A 20,573-nucleotide genomic window follows, 5' to 3' on the forward strand; every position below is an offset into this window, starting at 1 on the left:
AGAGAGAGAGAGAGAGAGAGAGAGAGAGAGAGAGAGAGAGAACAATAACCAAACAACCAAACAAGGAATAAATTACAAACAATTCACAGGCTTTTAGCCTAGCCGGTGTGTGCGTGTGCGTGTGCGTGTGTACTATTCTTTAGATTTTCACTCAAGGCTAGCACCCTACACTTGAGCCACAACTCCACTTTCAGCTTTTTTTTTTTGGTGATGATGGTTAATTAGAGTTAAGAGGTTTACAGACTTTCCTGCCTGGCCTAGTTTTGAACCCCCATTCTCAGATCTCAGATTCCTAAGTAGCTAGGATTACAGCAGGCATGAGCCACTGGGGCCTAGCTTGATTTTTTTTTTTTTTTTGTGGTTGTTTGTTTTTTGTTTTGAGATAGCGCCTCAGTATGTCATCTAGTTGTCTTCAAATTTGCTATGTAGTCCAGACTGATCTCAAACTTGAAATCCTCATGCCTCAGTTTCCCAAGCTTTGGGATTACAGGCATGTGCCACCATGCCTAGCTAGAAGATAACCTAATTTGAAGACAATAGCATTAGCTGGGTACTGGTGGTTCATGATTGTAATCCTAGCTAAGGAAGCTAAGATCTGAGGATTGGGATTCCAAGTCAGCATGGGCAGGAAAGTCTGTGAGATTCTTATCTCCAATTAACCTTCAAAAAGCCAGAAGGAAAGCTGTGGATCAATTGGTAGAGTGCTAGACTTGAGCAAAGAAGTTCAAGGACAGTATCCAAAACACTGAGTTCAAGCCTCAGGACCAGCTTAAAAAAAAAAAAAAGACAATAGCTCTTTCTCACATAAGTAAAGGACACAGCCTCTATTTTAACCTGGGAAGAAGCTAGGTGTGGTGGCACACATCTGAAATCCCAAAACTCAGAGGGATGAGGCAAGAGGATCAGCCTGAGCTACTATCTCAAAAAAAAAGAAAAGAAAGAAAAGAAAAAGTAAAACAAGCAAGCAGAATGCTGGGAAGAACCATTTCATGTTTGAACAGAAAGGTCTGAAAATTACCACTGGATAAAATTAGCTTTAATAAGGTCATATTAGGTTTAAAAGGAAAAAAAACAAAAACAAAAACTCGCCACGGCCTTTGGGAGAGGTGATGGAATGAAATTCTTTTTAACAACCATGGGAAACATTGAAAAGCCAGCATGTTTTCTGGGAAAATATATCTACATAAAATTCTGTCTGGTTTCAGATTCACTGAGCCCCTGAGGCCTGGACGCAGACCCCAGGTAGAGAATACTGGTTTATAAAACTACCTGCTGGGACTAAAAATTCTCCCCTCTTCCTCTTGCTCTCCTTTTTTTTTTTTTGCCAGTCCTGGGCAAAACTTTGAGCCAGGGTGCTGTCCTTAAGCCTCTACGGCTCCAGGTTAGGGCTCTACCACTTGGGAGCCACAGCACCCACTTCCAGCTTTTTCTGAGTAGTTTATTAGAGAGTCTCACAGACTTGCTTGCCCGGAGTGGCTTTGAACTGTGATCCTCAGATCTCAGCCTCCTGAGTAACTAGGATTACAGGTGTAAGCTACTGACAGCCATGACTTATTTTTTCTATGGACTATTCTTTCAGCACTGAGAACCAGAGCTAAACTATGAGAATGGACTCTGATCTTGAATGGGAGACTACAACCATCAATAGGTTTGACCAGCCACCAAAGGAAACGATTTTGGAAAGGAGTTTGTACAGACAATGTCAGGAGAGCTTGAGAACCTGCACAAGGATGCATACCTGAAGCTTTCCAGAAAAATTAAGGAGGAAATGCAGTGGGCTGCGACTGGGTCCAGACCTCTGGGACATGGGCCTTGTCTCCTGGAGGGTGAGGTGAGCACATTGACTCTAAGGTAATAGGTGGTTTGTTTGTTCCTAGAGTAGGAGGGCCAACAGAATGACACGGCCAAACAACTGTCTGACAATTGCTTAGGGTCAGAAAGTTTGCTGATTCCAGACCTAATGCACCCATTCAATGCCCCCAGTTCTGCCGAACCACGTTCATTCATGCTTTCACACATCTAGCAGATATGTGTTAAGCTGACTAGGTGACAAGCGGTCTCTAGGTACAGAGACAGATATTGAATGAAACAAAAGTTCATCCCATAGCTTAAATCCTTGTGAAAGTAGAAAAACACACAGGCTGTACAAACAGAATGTCAGGTAGTGATGAGAGCAAAGGAGACAAAGAAGCTGAGTCTCAGTGGCCCAGGGAGTGGAGGGTGGGGCTAGGGAAGGTCTCACTCCTGTGTGACCTCAGAGGAGAACTAGGAGTGAGTGAGGAAGCCCCTGAGAATATCTGGGACAGTGGGGAACAGTGCCCCAGAAATCCTCAGGACTCCCTCCCCTTCACTTTACCACACAGCTACTAGTGAGGGCAAATAGGAAATTTTTTCTTTCTTCTTCTCCCCTCCCCCTCCCTCTCCTCCTCTTCCTTCTTCTTCTCCTTCTCCTTTTCCTTCTCTTCTTCTTCTTTTGGTCAGTCATTGGGCTTGAACTCAGGGCCTGGCACTGTCCCTGAGCTTTTGTGCTCAAGGCTAGTGCTCTACCACTTTGAACCACAGCACCACTTCTGGTTTTCTGGTAGTTAATTGGAGATAAGAATCTCATAGACTTTCCTGCCTGGGCTGGCTTTGAACCGGGATCCTCAGCTCTCAGCCTTCTGAGTCTCTAGGATCCCAGGCATGAGCCGCCAGCACCCAGCTGGGAATTCACTTCTAAAAGCTTCTATTTGCTCAGGGACATAGAACACTAAGGATGGGTTTGGGGGCAGTGGCTGGAGGCTTAGTGGCTCTAAGTTGTGCAATGAGGCAAGTGAAGACATGCAATGGATGATGGAGACTAGAAAGATGATGGAGACAAGACCAACTAGCTGTAGACCCTGGTGGGGATCCCAGTGGCTGGATCTAGGACATAGGTGGAATTGCAGGAAAGACATGCAGGGTGGCAGAGAGAGAAGAGAAGCCACACTGAGACAGCTATGCTTTTATAGCAAGGGCAGCAGTTAGTTGTTCCTGAACCTGACTATTGTATGAATCACCTGAAGTCCTAACCGATCCAGGTGCAGTAGAGCTCAGGCTTTAAGGCCAGGTGATCCTGAGACTAAACTCCAGCTCTAGCATCCAGTAGATGCAGAACCAGAGCATTAGACAAACTAAGAATCAGTCTCCAGAACTCTAATGTTTTAGTCATCCTGTTGCAGGACTGGGATGACACAAGGTCTTTTCTGCTTGGTATAGTGTCTGACTCATCAACACTCAGAAACCTGGCATGGATGCTTTTACTAGCACTGTCACATCAGGCAGGGCTGGAGCAGCCAGAAATGACATCGTTAAAAGCATGGGAGGAGCCCAGGGGCCAGGACAGGGCAGAGGACAGTGCTTCCTTCTATTGGGCCTCCTCTGACCATTTATGTGTCCTGCTCTAAAAACAGTCCCTTACTTCACATTGGCCTGGCACCTGCTTCAACGCCTCCCAGGTTGGGTTAAAGGGAGGACGGCTCTGCACCCCTGTGGCTCTTTTCCTGCCCTCTCCACTTTTCATATGCAATACTGAGCACCTACAGGTGCAGCTATGAGGGTGAAGGATCTCAGTGAACCTGAGGCTCTGGAAACTGTGTTGGCTGTTAAGGTTTCCATTTTACTAGTTAGGCAAGGATTCTATCTAGCTGGGCCTTCACCAGAGAATGAAGCAGAACATGGCATTCCACTGGAGTTTGGTCTATGTCACAGTTGCTTCCTGCTTTCCAAAGGATGTGCAGGATGGGCGTAGAGCTGTGGCTCAAGTGATAGAACACTAACCTTGTAGGTATGCTACAACCTGGCTTAAAAAATCCTATGGTAGGGCTGGGAAGGTGGCTCAGTGGTAGAGCGCTTGCCTTGCATGCACGAGGCCCTGGGTTCAATTCCTCAGCACCACATAAGCAAAAAGAAAAAAGCCGGAAGTGGCGCTGTGGCTCAAGTGGTAGAGTGCTAGCCTTGAGCTGAAGAGCTGAGGGACAGCACCCAGGCCCAGAGTTCAGGTCCCATGACCAGACCCCCCCCAAAAAAAATCCTATGGTATCTCATCCAGAGGATGTATTTTCCGACTCCCGCATCTCAGCCCATTGCTGGGTCCTCTAGAACACAGGTCCTATTTCCAATCAAAAGGTCACTAGATATTCATTCCTGTCTTAGAGTCAGAGAACCACAGAAAGGGGGAAAGACTTTCAGTTCACATCCCTCAATTTGGCAAGCAGACCTGGAAGGAAGAGATGAAGGGAGGGATTCAGGCCTTGCCAGTATGTGGAATGGATGACCTTTTAGGCCCTTTCTTCTTCTGAGAACCTAGGATGCTAGAATTGTAGGAAAGGCCCCTGAGGAGCTAAACACACTGTGAGTACCAGTTATATCCCCTAAATCCTAAGGTTCTCTCAGAAAAAAGTAAAAATTTTCCTATTCTCTCCTATGGTACAGGGGTTTGACAGATACCATGCTCTGATTTGAGAGATGCTAAATACTGTCAGCTGGTTGGAAGATAGCACTGGAATCCTCAATGCTAATAGATAGTGTGACAGTCACAGTGGCTGTAATCCTCGTTCACATGGTATCATTATCTTTGTTGGCTACCATCCTCTCCCAGCCACCTGCCAAATGCAGCCACCAGACTCAAAGCAGGGCGAACACATACCTAAAAGTGCGGCTGCCTGGCTACGTCCTCCAAAACTGCGGCTGAAGGAGCTGTGTCTGCTAGCATAGGAGGCTGGCCGGCTGGGGAGCCAAGGCAGGAGGAAGGCAGGAATCTCCGAATGCAAGAGCTCTTCTGCCACAAAGGCCACTTCAAACCATTTGCGCTGGAAGCTGGCAAAGTCGTCCACCCCTGCCGTGTGCCAGGTGGCCGTGGGCTGCTGCATGGCCACTGGGGAAGAGCACAAGGGAGTGAAGGATTCTCATTGCAAACACTAACATTTGTACAGACCCATGCGACAACGTGGATGAACCTTAAAAACACACACAGTAAGAGAAACTGGACATAAAAGGCCATACATTATTCAACTCCTTTTGTATGAGATGTTCAGAGGATATAAATCTTTAGAGAACAAAAGCTGCCTAGATGGAGAAGAGGAGGAAGAGCTGGGGAATGATGGCTAACAGGGTAAGGGACCCATTTTAAGGTGGTAAAAAGGATCTGAAACTAATACAGTGGTGCTGTTCATACAACACCCACAAATATACTACTAAATATCCCCTTAAATGGTTAATTTTATGTTATGTGAAATTTAGTCCTATTTTAAAAAAATATTTGGGGCTGGGAAGGAGGCTCAGTGGTAGTGTTTGCCTCACATGCATGAGGCCCTGGGATTGATTCCTTAGCACCACATAAGCAGAAAAAGCCAGAAGAGGAAGTGGTGCTGTAGCTCAAGTGGTAGGGCGCTCGCCTTGAGCTGAAGAGCTGAGGGACAGCGCCCAGGCCCAGAGTTCAAGTCCCATGACCAACAAAAAAAAAAAAAAAGAAAAAGCCAGAAGAGGCACTGTGGCACAAGTGGTAGTGTGCTAGCCTTGAGCTAAAGAGCTGAGGGCCAGTGCTCGGGCCCAGAATTCAAGCCCCATGACCAACCAAAAATAAATAAATAATTTTATCCTCAATTTCCCACTCCTAATGTTAGAGTAGAGAATGTAACAATCTAAATATTTGTTGCTGTTGTTTTAGTTTTTAATTTGAGGATGAAACAGGTCAAATTTAAGGGAAATGCATCAATGGGACTCAAATAGTACCTGATGCCTTCTTTTGCTTATTGGTTAACACTCTACCAGCCGACCCACGCCTCCAACCCCTTGGGGATCACTTTTCCACATTTTTCTAAAAAGACTATGGGTGTGGCTCAGCTGTAGAGTAGTTGCAGATGCCTTGCGCACGCCAGGCGTGCGCCCTTCCCCAGTAGTTGCAGATGTACAAAAACAAGAAGTACAGTTTAGTAGCAAACCACTTTCCTAGCATGTTCAAGGCTCTGGGTTTGATTCTCACCACCAAAACCCAAACCCAAAAACCCACCAAAACCAAAAAAAAAAAAAAAAAAAACCAAGCAAACAAAAACCCAAACAGATCTCTAGACCCATGGGTTCTACATCCATAGATTCAATAAACCACATATGGAAAATATTCTGAGGGAAAAGCAACCTGCATCTGTACTTAACTCGGGCTGGGAAGGTGGCTCAGTGGTAGAGCGCTTGCCTTGTATACATGAGGCCCTGGGTTCGATTCCTCAGTACCACATAAGCAAAAAGAAAAAAGCCGGAAGTGGCACTGTGTAGCTCAAGTGGTAGAGCACTAGCCTTGAGCTGAAGAACTGAGGGACAGCGCGCAGGCCCAGAGTTCAGGCCCCATGACCGGACCCCCCCCCCAAAAAAAAAGAAATGATTTAAACTTCACAGGTGATGTGACACACAGGTTATATGCAAATATTGCATCATTTTGTATAAGAGAATTGAGCATCATGGAACTTTCTTTTTCGCTTCTGGCTTTTTTCTTTTTGCTTATGTGGTGCTGAGGAATTGAACCCAGGGCCTCAGGCATGCAAGGCAAGCGCTCTACCACTGAGCCACCTTCCCAGCCCAGTAGCATCATGGAACTTTCTATCCTAGGGGAGATATCAAATGATAACTCTAAGACATGTCTTGAAAAACTTGCCAGCACTTACTAGACTTCCTAGGGAAAGAAACAAAGCTTGGAAACCCAGCACATGATTCATAAGAGTGGAGCCCACCTGACGTGATTCTAATGGCTAAGTCAACGTAAAGTAGGGTGCTTTATTTAAAAACAGAGCCCAACTGGGAAGGTAGCTCAGTGGTAGAGTGCATACCTTGCAAGCAACGTAAAGTAGGGTGCTTTATTTAAAAACAGAGCCCAACTGGGAAGGTAGCTCAGTGGTAGAGTGCATACCTTGCAAGCATGAGGCCCTGGGTTCGATTCCTCAGCACCACATAAACAGAAAAAGCTGGAAGTGGTGCTGTGGCTCCAGTGGTAGAGCCTAGCTTTGAGCTGAAGAGCTGAAGGACAGCGCCCCGACCCAGAGTTCAGGCCCCATGACCGGCCCAAAAAAAAAAAACAGCCCAAGCCGGTGCCGGTGGCTAATGCCTGTAATCCCAGCTACTCAGGAGGCTGAGATCTGAGGATCGAGGTTCAAAGCCAGCCTGGGCAGGAATATCCATGAAACTCTTATCTCCAATAAACCACTAGAAAACTGGAAGTGGCACTGTGGCTCAAGTGGTAGAGTGCTCGGCTTGAGCTGAAGAGTGCAGGGACAGTGCCCAGGCCCAAAGTTCAAGCCCCATGACTGACAAAAATAAATAAATAAATAAATAAAAATAAATACAGAGCCCAAGGAGCTTCTTAGGCATGGCTCAGTTGTTAGAGCATCAGCCAGTAAGCAAAAGTATCATGCACAGAGTTCATGTCTTAGTGCTGGAGGAGGAGGAGGAGGAAGAGGAGAAAGAAGAGGAAGAGGATGAGGGGGAGGAGAGGGAGGAGGAGGGGGAGGAGGGGGGAGGAGGAAGAGGAGGAGGGGGAGGGAGAGGAGGGGGAGAAGGAAGAGGGAAAGGAAAGGGAAAGGAGAGGAAAGGAAAGGAAAAAGAAAAGAGAAACAGAATCCCAAAAACTGACCTTAGAATTTCTCACACCAGGTCCCTGGGCCTCAAGGTTTATCTTTTACCCACAGTGTCCTCAATAAGAATATGTTATAACTTAAGAAATGCTTGTCACTCTGATTATACTAAAATTAAGTGCAAAGGCTCAAGGAAGTTGATAGATCTGTAAACTCAGATTACAAAGGTACACAAGGAGTTCAGGAAGCACTGTCAGGTAGAAGAGCAAGTCACCAGGGAAAACCCTCCCCCTGGGGCATCTGCATTTGCTTTGGCTCTGACCTCGGTCTGGCTCTCGGTCCATCACTATCTTGTAGAAATAGAAGCCATAGATGAAGGTACGCCAGGCTTCACCAGATGCATGTGTGATGAGTTGCTCTTCCAACATTTTCTAGGAAAAACAATGAAACTCTGAAACTTACCCAGAGGGACCTCAGAGAGTCAAGCTAGGTTGCACAGAGGAGTCTAGAAGAATGCACGGTGCAATTTGTCTGGTGTAGATTATAGCACAAAATGTTAATGCATGCTATTACCATCAAATATTTCTTTTTTATCTTTTTTTTTTCCCCCGGTCGTGGGGCCTGAACTCTGGGCCTGGGCACTGTCCCTCAGCTCTTCAGCTCAAGGCTAGTGCTCTACCATTTGAGCCATAGCACCACTTGCGGCTTTTTCTGCTTATGTGGTACTGAGGAATCAAAGTCAGGGCCTCATGTATGCAAGGCAAGCACTCTACCACTGAGCCACCTTCCCAGCCCACCATCAAATATTTTATACACACAGCAAAGTATAAACATTATCCAGATGGACCATCATTGGAGTTTATCAAACTTAACATTTTCAAGAGGAATGGGTTTCTAAGACCCCCCTCCCTAAAGATGACTGAAACCACAGCTAGAATTGAATCTTGCATATACATTCAGCTCTCTGTTTCTGTGGATTCAACCAATTACAGAGCAAAGATATTTGGAAAGGCGGGGCATCAGTGGTTCATGCCTATAATCCTAGCTGCTCAGGAGGCTGAGATCTGAGGATTGGTTCAAAACCAGCCAGGGCACGAAAGTCCGTGAGAGTCTTATCTCCAATTTAACCACCAGAAAACTGGAAGTGGTGCTGTGGCTCCAGTGGTAGAGCGCTTGCCTTGAGATGAAGAGCTGAGGGACAGCGCCCAGGCCCAGAGTTCAAGCCCCGTGATTGACCAAAAAAAAAAAAAAAGAGAGAGAAAAAGTTGCGTCATTAAACACATATGGACCCTTTTTTCTTGTCATAACTCCCTAAAAATACAGTATAATAACTAGTTCCACAACATTTACATTCTATTAGGTATTGTAAGGATTCTTGAGATTAAAGTATTTGAGAGACATGCCTGGGTTTCATGCAAATATCACATCATTTTATTTTATTTTTATTTATTTATTTTTGCCTGTCCTGCGGCTTGAACTCAAGGTCTCGGTGTTATCCCTGAGTCTCTTTGTGCTCAAGGTTAGCATTCTACACTTGGACCACAATGCCATTTCTGACTTTTTCTGAGTAGTTTATTGAAGAGTCTCATGGGCTTTCCTTGCCTGGGCTGGCTTTGAATGGTGATCCTTAGATCTCAATCTCCTGAGTAGCTAGGATTATAAGCATGAATCACTGGCGCATGGCAATTTTATTTATTTTTTGTGTGCTGGTATGGGCGTTTAAACTCAAGAGTTTGGGCACTATCTCTGAGCTTCTTTAGCTAAAGGCTAGCACTTTACCACTTCAGCAACAGCTCTATTTCTGGCTTTTTGGTAGTTTATTGGAAATAAGAGTCTGATAGACTTTCTTGCTCTAACTAGCTTCAAACCACAATCCTCAGATCTCAGCCTTCTGAGTAGTTAGGATTATAATCATAAACCACTGGTGTTTGGCCTCCGTGACAATCTTTATGTCCAATGAACCACCAAAAAGCCAGAAGCAGAGCTGTGGCTCAAGTGGTGGAGCACTAGCCATAAGTAAAAAAAGCTAAGGGACAGCACTCAGGTCCTGAGTTCAAGCCTCAAGACCAACACACACACAGGCACACACACTAAAGTGGGGGAAAAACTGACTAAAGTGGGGGAAAAACTGTGAAGCTTATTTCCAGAATATTTCAGTTCTGGTAAATCCGGGCAGACTTTTAAGGAGTTTTGGATCTTTCGAAACAGAATCTTGTGTTGCCCAGGCTGCCTTTGATCTTCCTGCCTCCACTTCTGAGTGCTGGGATTACAAGCTTGTGTCACCACACCCAGTTCTAAGGTCTTTAAAATATATTTCCAAAGAATATCCAACCTTTGTAAATTTCTGATAGGCCTCACATTTATTAAAAACAGATCCTCACCCCAATTATGGAGCTTGTTACTGGAAAAGGTAACTATTTCCAAGCCAGGTCCTAGTTCCCCAAGAACCAGAGCACGCAGTTCTGCAGGCCAGCCTGCTGCCTCACCTGCATGATGTCAATGGCCATGGCCTGTGTCTGCACCCCCTCCACGTTGTTCATCAGCCAATGCACCCCCTCAGCACTGACGAAGCAGCACGGTGAGAGGCCTTTCTGTTCAGAGAGCAGCTGGACTCCTGTCCTGGGTTCCAACACAGCGAGCAGGGTATGTGTGTTCCCAGTGGCCACAAGCAGGAAGAAAAAGCATTTACTATCTGAAGTGAAGAAACTCAGAAAGCAATTTCTAGATCAAGAGAAATCTCCAGCCACCAGCCAAGCTCTGGTGGCTCATGCCTGTAATCCTAGCTACTCAGGAGGCTGAGATCTGAGGATTGTGGTTTGAAGCCCGTGGGGCAAGAAAGTCTGTGAGACTCTTATTCCCGATAAGCTATTCAGAAAAAGCCAGAAGTGTTGCTACAGGGCAAGTGGTAGAGCACTAGCCTTGAACAAAGCTCAAGAACAGTGCCCAGGCCCTGAGTTCAAGCCCCAGGATGAGCACAAAAAAAAAAAAGAGAGAGAAGAAAAGAAAAAAAGTTATGGGGCAAGGAGTATGACATAGCTACTTAATTTAATCCTTTGATCAACCATTCGCTTAACAGCTTAAAAAAAATAAAAGAAAAAACACTACATAAACCAGGTAATGGATCTTGGAGAAATAACTTGCCACAAAGCTGGGCACCTGGCTCACACCTATAATCCTATCTACTCAAGAGGCTCAGATCTGAGGATCAAGGTTCAAAGGCAGCCTGGGCAGAAAAGTCTAGAAGACTCTTATCTTTAATGAACCATCAGAAAACAAAAGTGAGGCTGTGGCTCAACCTGGTAGAGCCTTTGCCTTGAGCAAAAGAACACAGGGAAGTGCCCAGGCCCTGGGTTCAAGCACCACAAATGACTCCCTCCCAAAAAAAGGAGTAGGAAATGGTGCTGTGGCTCAAGTGGTAGTGCTTGCCTTGAGCAGAAGAGCTCAGGAACAGTGCCCAGGCCCAGAGTTCAAGCCCCACAACTGACCAAAAAAAAAGGAGTAACTTGCCACAGCTGGTGAAGAGCAGAGCTGAGTAGGGCTCCACACTACCTGAGCACTGATGTGGCCTAGGCCTTGTATGACCTCCTGCCTCTGTACCATGTGTAATGTGATGAGCCACTTACGAGGAGTGCTTCATGGCTTCCAGGATCTCCACCAGAGTGGAGGATGACGTTAAACAGCTTGTCGCCTGCTGCTGAGAGCTGTAACACAGAGGGGCACAAAACAAAAGGGTACACAGGTGGTCAGTAGTTCATGGGTGGTTTCCTACTTAAAAAAAAAAAAAAGCAGAATATAAAGTGGGCTCAGGTCTAAATCCACCTGCCCTGAATAAGCATCTCTCCCTGTTAATAATATGCTTCAGGCCCAAGCATTTTCAAGAAATCTTCTTGTACTGCTCTTGGATTTTAGTCTGACATCTTTTCACATGTCATTTTGTCAGTCTTAACCCAAAGCGTAGAGGCTGGAATCTCAGTATCCTCAACCACCAGCTACCCGACCTCTGGCTTTTTTTTTTTTTTTTTTTGGTCACTCGTGGGGCTTGAACTCTGGGCCTGGGCGCTGTCCCTTAGCTCTTCAGCTCAAGGCTAGCACTCTACCACTTGAGCCACAGCACCACTTCTGGTTTCCTGAGTGGTTTACTGGAGATTAGAGTCTCATGGACTTTTCCTGCCCCGGCTGGTTTTGAACCATGATCCCAGATCTCAGCCTCCTGAGTAGCTAGGATTACAGGCATGAGCCACCAGTGCCCGGCTCCTCTGGCTTTTTTAAAGCCTGTTTCCTCCTTTGAAATGTGTGAATGATGCATTTTCAGAGTAGTTGTGAGGCTAATGTGTATGATAGTAAGTACAGGATGGATAGTCTAGTCATATAGCCCCAAATGGGAAACAATACTAAAGACTACAACAATAGCTTTGACTCTTTGAAACTCAGGTTGGTTCAAGGAGCTGGTGAAGGCCAAAGAGCTGAGAAGAGAAACATCAGGATCTGGATTAGAATTCGGGTCAGCTACCATCCAAAGCCCAGAGCTTTCTACCTCATACTGCTCCAGTTTGCTCTTAATCATGTGACAGTGCCTTGGAACACGCTCAAGTCAGGCATGGCAGCGCATGCCTGTAATCCCAGCACTTAGAGGATACTGAGGCTTGAGGATCTCCAGTTCCAGGCCACTCTCTCTCTCTTTCTCTCTCTCTCCCTCCCTCCTTCCCCCCTTTCTCATACACACACACACACACACACAATACTCAGCAGTTGAATGGACCACTTAAACTGGGTTGTCCTAGGCTTGACCAGAAGCCTCTCAAACTCTTCAGAATCTCTTCCTTTCCTTCATCCCACACACAACATTTTGGGGCTAAGGGTGTGGCTCACTGGTATAGCACTTGCCTAACATGCACAAGGCGCTAGACTCAATCCCAACATCACATCAAAAAAATAAAAACCAGAACCTCAGGCTAGGAAAAACCTGTAAAGACCCATAAAGTTTATTTCCTCCTAATGCCAAGTTTCTACTGAGCCCATGAGTTTGAGCAAGAGGGTGTCCTCCGAGCAGGAACATTCTCAAAGGCTCCTCTAAATATAGCCCATTTTGGTGCACTGGTGCCCCTCGTCATGCTAATTCCTTGGCCAGAAATGAAATCTGCTTTCTGTTATTTTCAGTCTTTGGTCCTGATTCTGCCTGTCTGGTCATTTTTGGTCTTCTCACTTCCAGGCTACACATCTATGGTTTTTCTTTTCGTCCTAGAACTGAAGTGATTATCACCTCTATTGGCTAGAATGACTGTTCTCTGGTATGTGAGGCAAAGGTAAAACCAGCATAGGATTTATGACATTAAAGAAACCAAGTGAGCCGGGCGCCAGTGGCTCACGCCTGTAACCCTAGCTACTCAGAAGGCTGAGATCTGAGGATTGAGGTTCAAAGCCAGCCCGGGCAAGAAAGTCTGTGAGACTCTTATCTCCAATAAACCACTAGAAAACCGGAAGTGGCGCTATGGCTCAAGCTGTAGAGCGCTAGCCTTGAGCTGAAGAGCACAGGGACAGCGCCCAAGCCCAGAGTTCAAGCCCCACGACCGACAAAAAAAAAAAAAAAGAAAAAGAAAAAAAGAAACCAAGTGACTGCTGACAGGGGTCAGGTGAGCACCCATGGGATTGTCTGCTCTCAGGGAAAGGGGTACAGAAGTTTCTTAGATCATTTATCAAAGACTCTCAAGTCAGTACAGTGAGGCAGTAAGAACAGATTGGGCAGAATTATTTTAAAGCAAGCATAGCCTGGAAAGAAGTTAAAAAGAAATTTCTCAGCCAAATGCTGATGGCTCAATCCCTGTAATCCTAGCTACTCAGGAGATCTGTGGTTCAAAGCCGGTCTGGGCAGAAAAGTCCCTATGAGACTCTTTTTATTTATTTATTTATTTTTTATTATTAAATTTATTTTATTTTATTTGTGAATATACTGTACAGAGGGGTTACAATTACATGGGCAGGATAATGCGTACATTTCTTACCAAGCATTGCAGCTTCCTCCTTTGTTTATCCTTCACATCCCTTCCCAGCCTCCCCCCTACCCCCCCACCTATGAGACTCTTATTTCCAATTATCCACTAAAAAACTGGAAGTGGCCCTATGGCTCAAAGCACTAGCTTTGAGCAAAAGAGCTCTGGGACAGACCTAGGCCCTGAGTTCCAGCCCCATGACTGACAAAAAAAAAAGTTTCTCAAAACTAACGTTGGCTTTAAAAGCCAGAGTACATTACCTTATATTATATAAATATGTGCAGTTAGGGCTGGGAAGGTGGCTCAGTGGTAGAGCGCTTGCCTTGCATGCCTGAGGCTCTGGGTTCGATTCCTTAGCACCACATAAGAAAAAAGCCGGAAGTGGCGCTGTGGCTCAAGTGGTAGAGCGCTAGCCTTGAGCTGAAGAGCTGAGGGACAGCGCCCAGGCCCAGAGTTCAGGCCCCACGACCGAAAAAAAAAAAAAAAAAAAAAAAAAAAATATATATATATATATATATATGTGCAGTTATTATGTATTCATTTCAAGATTTTAAAAAGCTAGGGCGCTTTTGAAAGCAAATGAGGCTCAGGCAAAATCCTTCTCTGGATACTCATGAATAGAAAAAGAACAGTCACCTTTGGCCAGAATAAATGACTCATTCGCTGTTCACTTCCTTACTGACTGCATGCTATCTTGTGCAAGCACACCACAGGCACTGTGATGACCAGAACAGACAGGTCTGGGCCCCTTTTGTGAAGCCCTGTGCTCCTGCATGGGACCTGACACCTTCCTATGTCTCAAAGGACACCTCCTAGCTATCCTATGAGCAAGGGAGATTAGAGCACAGGTCATAAGTCCATCATACAGCTCTGGGGAAGGACTGCCTTGCCCAGGGTCCCACAAATAATTTCTGGCAGTCAGAAACTTTGGTTAAATTGTTCCCACCGTATGGAGAATGAGTTTAATAATTCTCACCTGCTGTCACTGGGATTTCCAGAGGGGAAGGCCTGTTCTCCTAAGTTCTGGGAACTCCCAAAGGTCTGGCTGCTTCCTCTGTCCACAGATTGGCTTGCGCTTACCCCCAAACTGGTGCCATCCAACACTGGAGCAACTGTTTGGTCCAGCGATGCCTACAGGAGAATAAAAAATTAACACCTGGATCTAAGAATAACCAGCAAGAAAACATAATAAAGTATCCTGGTTTATTCACTCAACAGGTATACGAACAAACAAACAAACAATGGGTACCAGTGGCTCACACCTGTTACCCTAGCTACTCAGAGGACTGAGACCTGTAGTGTTGAAGTTTGAGACCAGTCTAGGTAGAGAAGTCTGTAGATGTATGGTTCAAGTGGTAGAGTGCCAGCCATGAGAAAGAAAGCAAGAACAAGAAGCCCTAAACTCAAGCCCTGGTACAGGTACACACGTGTAAGAGTGTTCATGTGCGCACACATACACATACACTAACAGTCTCCTTCAAGGTCTTTAAAGTTGGACTAGGAATGTGGCTTAGTGATAGAGTGCTTGCCTAGCATGCATGAAGCCCTCAGTTCCACATTCTTCAGTACCACATAAACAGAAAAAGCCAGAAGTGGCACTGTGGCTCAAGTGACAGAGTGCTAGCCTTGAGCAAAAGCAGCTCAGGCACAATGCCCAGGTCATGAGTTCAAGTCCCAGGACTGGCAAAAAAAAATCTTTACAGTGATTAAGTATATAGTCCTTTCTACTGTCATTCCTAGGACACACTGGTATAAGAGCTAAAGGAGCCCAGAGAACATGCTCAATCCTGTGTATACCTCCTCTGTCAGAGCAGCTAGGGACTCCTGCCCTCTAAACTGAGGCAGATGGGAGGCAGTTCTTCACAATAAATCCCCAGGACCACAGAAATCCCTTTTAGCCGGGTGCCGGTGTCTCATGCCTGTAACCCTAGCTACTCAGGAGGCTGAGTTCTGAGGATCATGGTTCAAAGCCAGCCCGGACAGGAGACTCTTATCTCCAATTAACCACCAGAAAACCCAAAGTGGTGATGTGGCTCAAGTGGCAGAGCGCTTGCCTTGAGCTGAAAAGCTCAGGGACAGTACCCAGACCCAGAGTTCAAGAACTATGACAGAAAAGAAAAGAAAAGAAAGAAATCCCTTCTATACCAGATTCAATGAACCACAAGAGTGACACTAAAGACAACTCCCTGTAGGAAAATAAGTCAGAATCATTCCTTATGAGACGGGGGAAAAGGAGGAGAGAATACATTTAGAGAAAAAACAAAGGATAAAATAACAATGAGCACCATCCATCTCCCATGACTCTCGCTTCTCTATCTCATTCCTCTTTCACTCTGTTAGTGATACACTCAGCCTTCCACTTGCCCAGGTTCAAACTCTATAGCTCTCTGATGACTTCTTATCTAAAACGAGGCCTGGTCCTGTTGCCTCCCCTCGGTAGATGCACACGCAAGTCTCAGAGAACTAAGATGACATCCCTCTGACAGATAGGATTGGAACAGCCTCCTAAACAGCCCTGTAACCACAGCCTCACTCCCCAAAACTCTACCTGAGAGCCACCCTCATTTGTACCTTCCTAGAGAACAGTTCCAACTTCATTATTCTGTGACTCTAAAATCTTGCATCTCTCCATGGGCTACCACTTTGAGAACCAACCCACAAGGCAATGAAGACCCTGCCAGAGTGGAGATGTCACAGTGACACCCACCATTACCATATGGACATCTCCAGATAAATCCACCTCTGCTTACATCATCTCATCCATGTGTTGTGGCCTTAGGATGTTTTTTCCCCCATCACTATCAAAAACTCCATCCATGTTGAAAGGCCATTTCAAATGCTACACATTTCCTGATTCTCTCCACTCCCATGCTCTGGGTCTCTATTAGCCCCCTATCCTGGTAGCTGCCAGGTTTTGCCTCATACAAATGTATTTGCCTCATTTCCTTTACAGGACCTAGACGCAAGATGGTCCTACACACCTGGAATCCCTACAAGCACCCACTAAAGGTTGCAGGTTGCAGAGCAGAGGTTAGAGAATGTTAGAGAGTACTCAGTTCCTGACTCATAGTAGCCACATAGGCATGCAAAGTAGAACTATGAGAGATACTGATTTAAAAAAAAAAGCACACAGGAGCTGTGGAACTCCATGACACATATCTAATGGATGAACAGGAATTAACTCAGCATGGTAAGAGGGGTCAGTGAGTGACAGCATGTGCACTATGGGGGAAGGAAATAGTGCCATGGAGATCACCGGAGTGAGGAAGATGCAGAAGAGGCTGGAGGGAAAAGTGGGCTCTAATTAATTATGCAGAGACCTTTATCCTAAAGCAAAGAAAGCCCTGGAAAGTTTTAATGAGGGGGCTGACACAACCAGACTTCATTCAGAAGGTGACCGTAGAGTCCAGGTCACACTGGGTAGAAGCAGGAAGACCACACAGGTAGCTACTAAAGGCTATGATATGGTGAGATATGGTCCATTGCCTGGCTGGGGGCTGTGTCCACTGGAGATGGAGGTGACCAAAAGAAAGCGATGACTTCAGAGATGCTTACCATGCACAATTGGAATCCAGATGTGCTGGGTCGGGCTGCTGACTGCCAGGTCTCTTGTGAGAGACCTATTGGGGTCAAATAGTAGAGGAAGGAAAGAGGTTCAGGTCTCTTGTGGCAGGGGCCTCTCTTGGCACCAAGCCATGGACAGAAGACATCATGAGGCTGACTCCTGAGGAAAGTTTCATGACCAAAGTGCTTCTTATGCCCTCTAAATTCTTATGTAAGTTTTGTGATGACAAAAACATTTTCCAGCTAGATGTTGGTGGCTCATGCCTGTAAGCTCCTCAGGAGACTGAGATTTGAGGATCACAGTTTGAAGCCAGCCCAGGCAGGAAAGTCCATGAGACTCTTATCTCCAATTAACCCCCTAAAAACTCGAAGTGGAGCTGTGGCTCAAAGTGGTAGAGTGCTAGCCTTGAGCTGGAAAAGCTCAGGGAGTGTCTAGACCCTGAATTCAAACCCCACAACCAACAAGTCCCCACCCCCCAAAAGTTGTTTCATTTTTTTTCCCTCAGAGAATAAGATATAAAGAGGAAAATAATGTAACTGATGACATATCTGTTACCATTAGAATGATGGAATGGTGGCATATTACCTAGAACCTTCTGTGCACTGCTGTGTTCTTTAATTTGACAGGTACTTCTTTACCTTAGCAAAACTGGTCTGGAGTGACACCCTACCTCCCATTTGGCTGACAAGAACCCTAGCTCTCAGCAAGCTGCTGCTATGAGGAGAAGAAAACATGGCAATACATTTGCAGGAGACTGAGGCCTTTCCTGCTTCCCAAAGTCCAACAGGACCATCACAGTTAGAAGCTCAAGCCTATTTTCTCTCTCTCTCTCTCACACACACACACACACACACACACACACACACACACACACACACACAAATGAGAAAAGAGCCAAGGGTCAGTCAAGCCCATTTACTGTTCTGTACCTCTTCTTCCACCCACTAATTAAGCCTTTCTCCTCCATATACAGATACACTATGGAGAATTACTATGAGTTAGATCTGAGCCAACCACAAAGATGCTTCATGTGATTTTTCTCTCCTAGCAACCCTCTGAGAACACCATTATTAATTAGTCTCATTCTATAGAAGAGAAACCCAAGATTGGAAGAGGTCAGTGCACATGGGTGGGGAAGGATTCACAACCAGTCCTTGCAGTGGTAACCATGGAGAGATACCAAAGACTCCATGGCTCAGCCTTTAAACCCATAGCATCTTTCTTTCTTTCTTTGGAGCCTCGCTTGGGCTTGAACTCAGGGCCTGAGTGCTATCCCTGAGCTCTTTTGCTCAAGACTAGTACTCTACAACTTAAGCCACAGATCCACTTGCAGCTTTTTAAGTAGTTAATTGGAGAGAAGAGTCTCACAGAGTTTCTTGCCTGGGGTTGGCTTCAAAACTCAATCCTCAGATCTCAGCCTCCTGAATAGCTAGAATGACAGGCATGAGCCACTGGCATCCAGCAACATCTTTCTTTCTTTCTTTTTTTTTTGTCAGTCGTGGGGCTTGAACTCTGGGCCTGGGCGCTGTCCCTCAGCTCTTCAGCTCAAGGCGAGCGCTCTACCACTTGAGCTACAGCGCCACTTCCGGTTTCCTGGTGGATTTTGGAGATAGGAGTCTCATGGTCTCTCCTGCCCGGGCTGGCTTTGAACCGCGATCCTCAGATCTCAGCCTCCTGAGTAGCTAGGATTACAGGCGTGAGCCACCAGCGCCTGGCCTTTTTTGTTTGTTTGTTTTTTATTTGTTTTTATTTCTTTTAAAGGGCTCACTGCATACTCTGAATGTCCAGGTCCTGGATAAGGGTGGAGAGGAGACAGAAGGAATAGGGAATAGACACTAGCAGGAAGAGATGCATTCAACTGACATTATAATTTGTTTTATGTTAAATTCTAATCTCAATCTAAAACTGCTCACAAGGGAGTCTCTCAGGAAGCAAAAGACGAAAGACATCGATCTAAGTCTGTTTCAAACCAAAAATAGTAGGTCTCCTACATTTAGAGATGAGAGAGGCTTAGAATAGAACTCGGAGGTCCTGGTGGGAATGGAGGGTGTGGCCTGGCTCATGGGTCACAGGGAGCTGTAGACATCAAGATACCTGAAGACCTGCACAGACAGGCAGGGCAACCTCTGATCTAAGAAAAGCAAGTTTCCATGATTAACTAAACCTTTAACCCTCCCATTATATATGGGCAGTGTGGTATGGAGCTTCAGCAGTCACTGGTGAGTATCCTTTGACTAGCTCCTATCTCAGTTTTCTCATCTGCAAAACAGAATGATAATATCTGTGGCCTTATAGGTTGTTATAAAGATTTTGTCTGCAAAATATCATCATAGTGAATACACAACAGGTATTAATTCCCCCCCCCCTTTTTTTTTTTTGGTCCGGTTGTGGGGCCTGAACTTTGGGCCTGGATGCTGTCCCTCAGCTCTTCAGCTCAAGGCTAGCGCTCTACCACTTGAGCCTCAGCGCCATTTCTGGATTTTTTCTTTTTTGCTTATGTGGTGCTGAGGAATTAAACCCAGGGCCTCAGGCATGCAAGGCAAGCGCTCTACCACTGAGCCACCTTCCCAGCCCTAATTTCCCTTTTTTTGTGGTTTGAATTCAAGGTCTTTTGCTTGTTAAGCAAGACTTCAGCCACATAACCAGACCCTTTTTGCATTGGCTATTTTTGAGAACAGATCTTGAGTTATACCTAAATTGCCTGAACTGTGATCCTCTTATTTGTGCTTCCCTTTGTCACTGAGATGACAGGCATGTGCTACTGCATTCAGTCACTGTGCTTCTCTTGTAGCTTGGGGTGGCAGGCACTCAGAAATATATTCAGTCATTGCTTGAGATGGAGCTTCTTGAACTTTTATGCCTGGGCTGACTTCAAACTTCCATCCCTGATCTCCCCCTCCCCAGTAGCTAAAATAACAGGCTTGAGCCATGGTACCTGGCACCCTGCCTGACTGCACGTAAATCTTTTCCACTATGCAGATGTCTAAAAATGGTTCATGGTAACTAAGTCAATTTCATATACACTAAGAGGCTTCAATAAAGGAAGGAAGACTTGTTTCTATTCACCAAGGATCTGTCAAAACAGTAATTACTAATGCTAATTACAGAGTGGGTCCTGAGTCAAATCTGTGAGGCCTGGATTTAAAGCTCTACACTGTACTGTAGAAAACAGAATCTTTAGCTGGTGGCTCACGCCTGTACTCCTAGCTACTCAGGAGGCTGAGATCTGAGGATCGAGGTTCAAAGCCAGCCTGGGCAGAAAAGTCCATGAGACACTTATTTCTAATAAACCACCAGAAAACCAGAAGTGACGCTGTGGCTCAAGCAGTAGAACGCTCTCGCCTTGAGCTGAAGAGCGCAGAGACAGTGCCCAAGCCTAGAGTTCAAGCCCCATGACTAACAAAAAACAAAAACAAAAAACAGTATCTTTGTCCCTCATTCTTC

General features: G+C 45.6%; 1 protein-coding gene across 3 annotated transcripts in view; it reads right to left on the bottom strand.

Annotated features, from left to right (window-relative positions):
* The window catches only part of Depdc5 (DEP domain containing 5), a 135,404-nt gene that overhangs the window by 17,402 nt on the left and 97,429 nt on the right, over nt 1-20,573 (bottom strand). For all 3 annotated transcript variants that reach the window (XM_013014494.1, XM_013014493.1, XM_013014492.1), the window contains 5 exons: nt 14,541-14,695; nt 11,201-11,278; nt 10,064-10,196; nt 7,900-8,008; nt 4,667-4,894 (listed from right to left, as the gene is read on the bottom strand). In XM_013014494.1, the coding sequence (XP_012869948.1) occupies nt 4,667-4,894; nt 7,900-8,008; nt 10,064-10,196; nt 11,201-11,278; nt 14,541-14,695 (703 nt within the window). The remainder of the gene's footprint in view (nt 1-4,666; nt 4,895-7,899; nt 8,009-10,063; nt 10,197-11,200; nt 11,279-14,540; nt 14,696-20,573) is intronic.

Source organism: Dipodomys ordii, unplaced genomic scaffold (assembly GCF_000151885.1).
Source record: "Dipodomys ordii isolate 6190 unplaced genomic scaffold, Dord_2.0 Scaffold23, whole genome shotgun sequence".
NCBI classification, from domain to species: Eukaryota; Metazoa; Chordata; class Mammalia; order Rodentia; family Heteromyidae; genus Dipodomys; species Dipodomys ordii.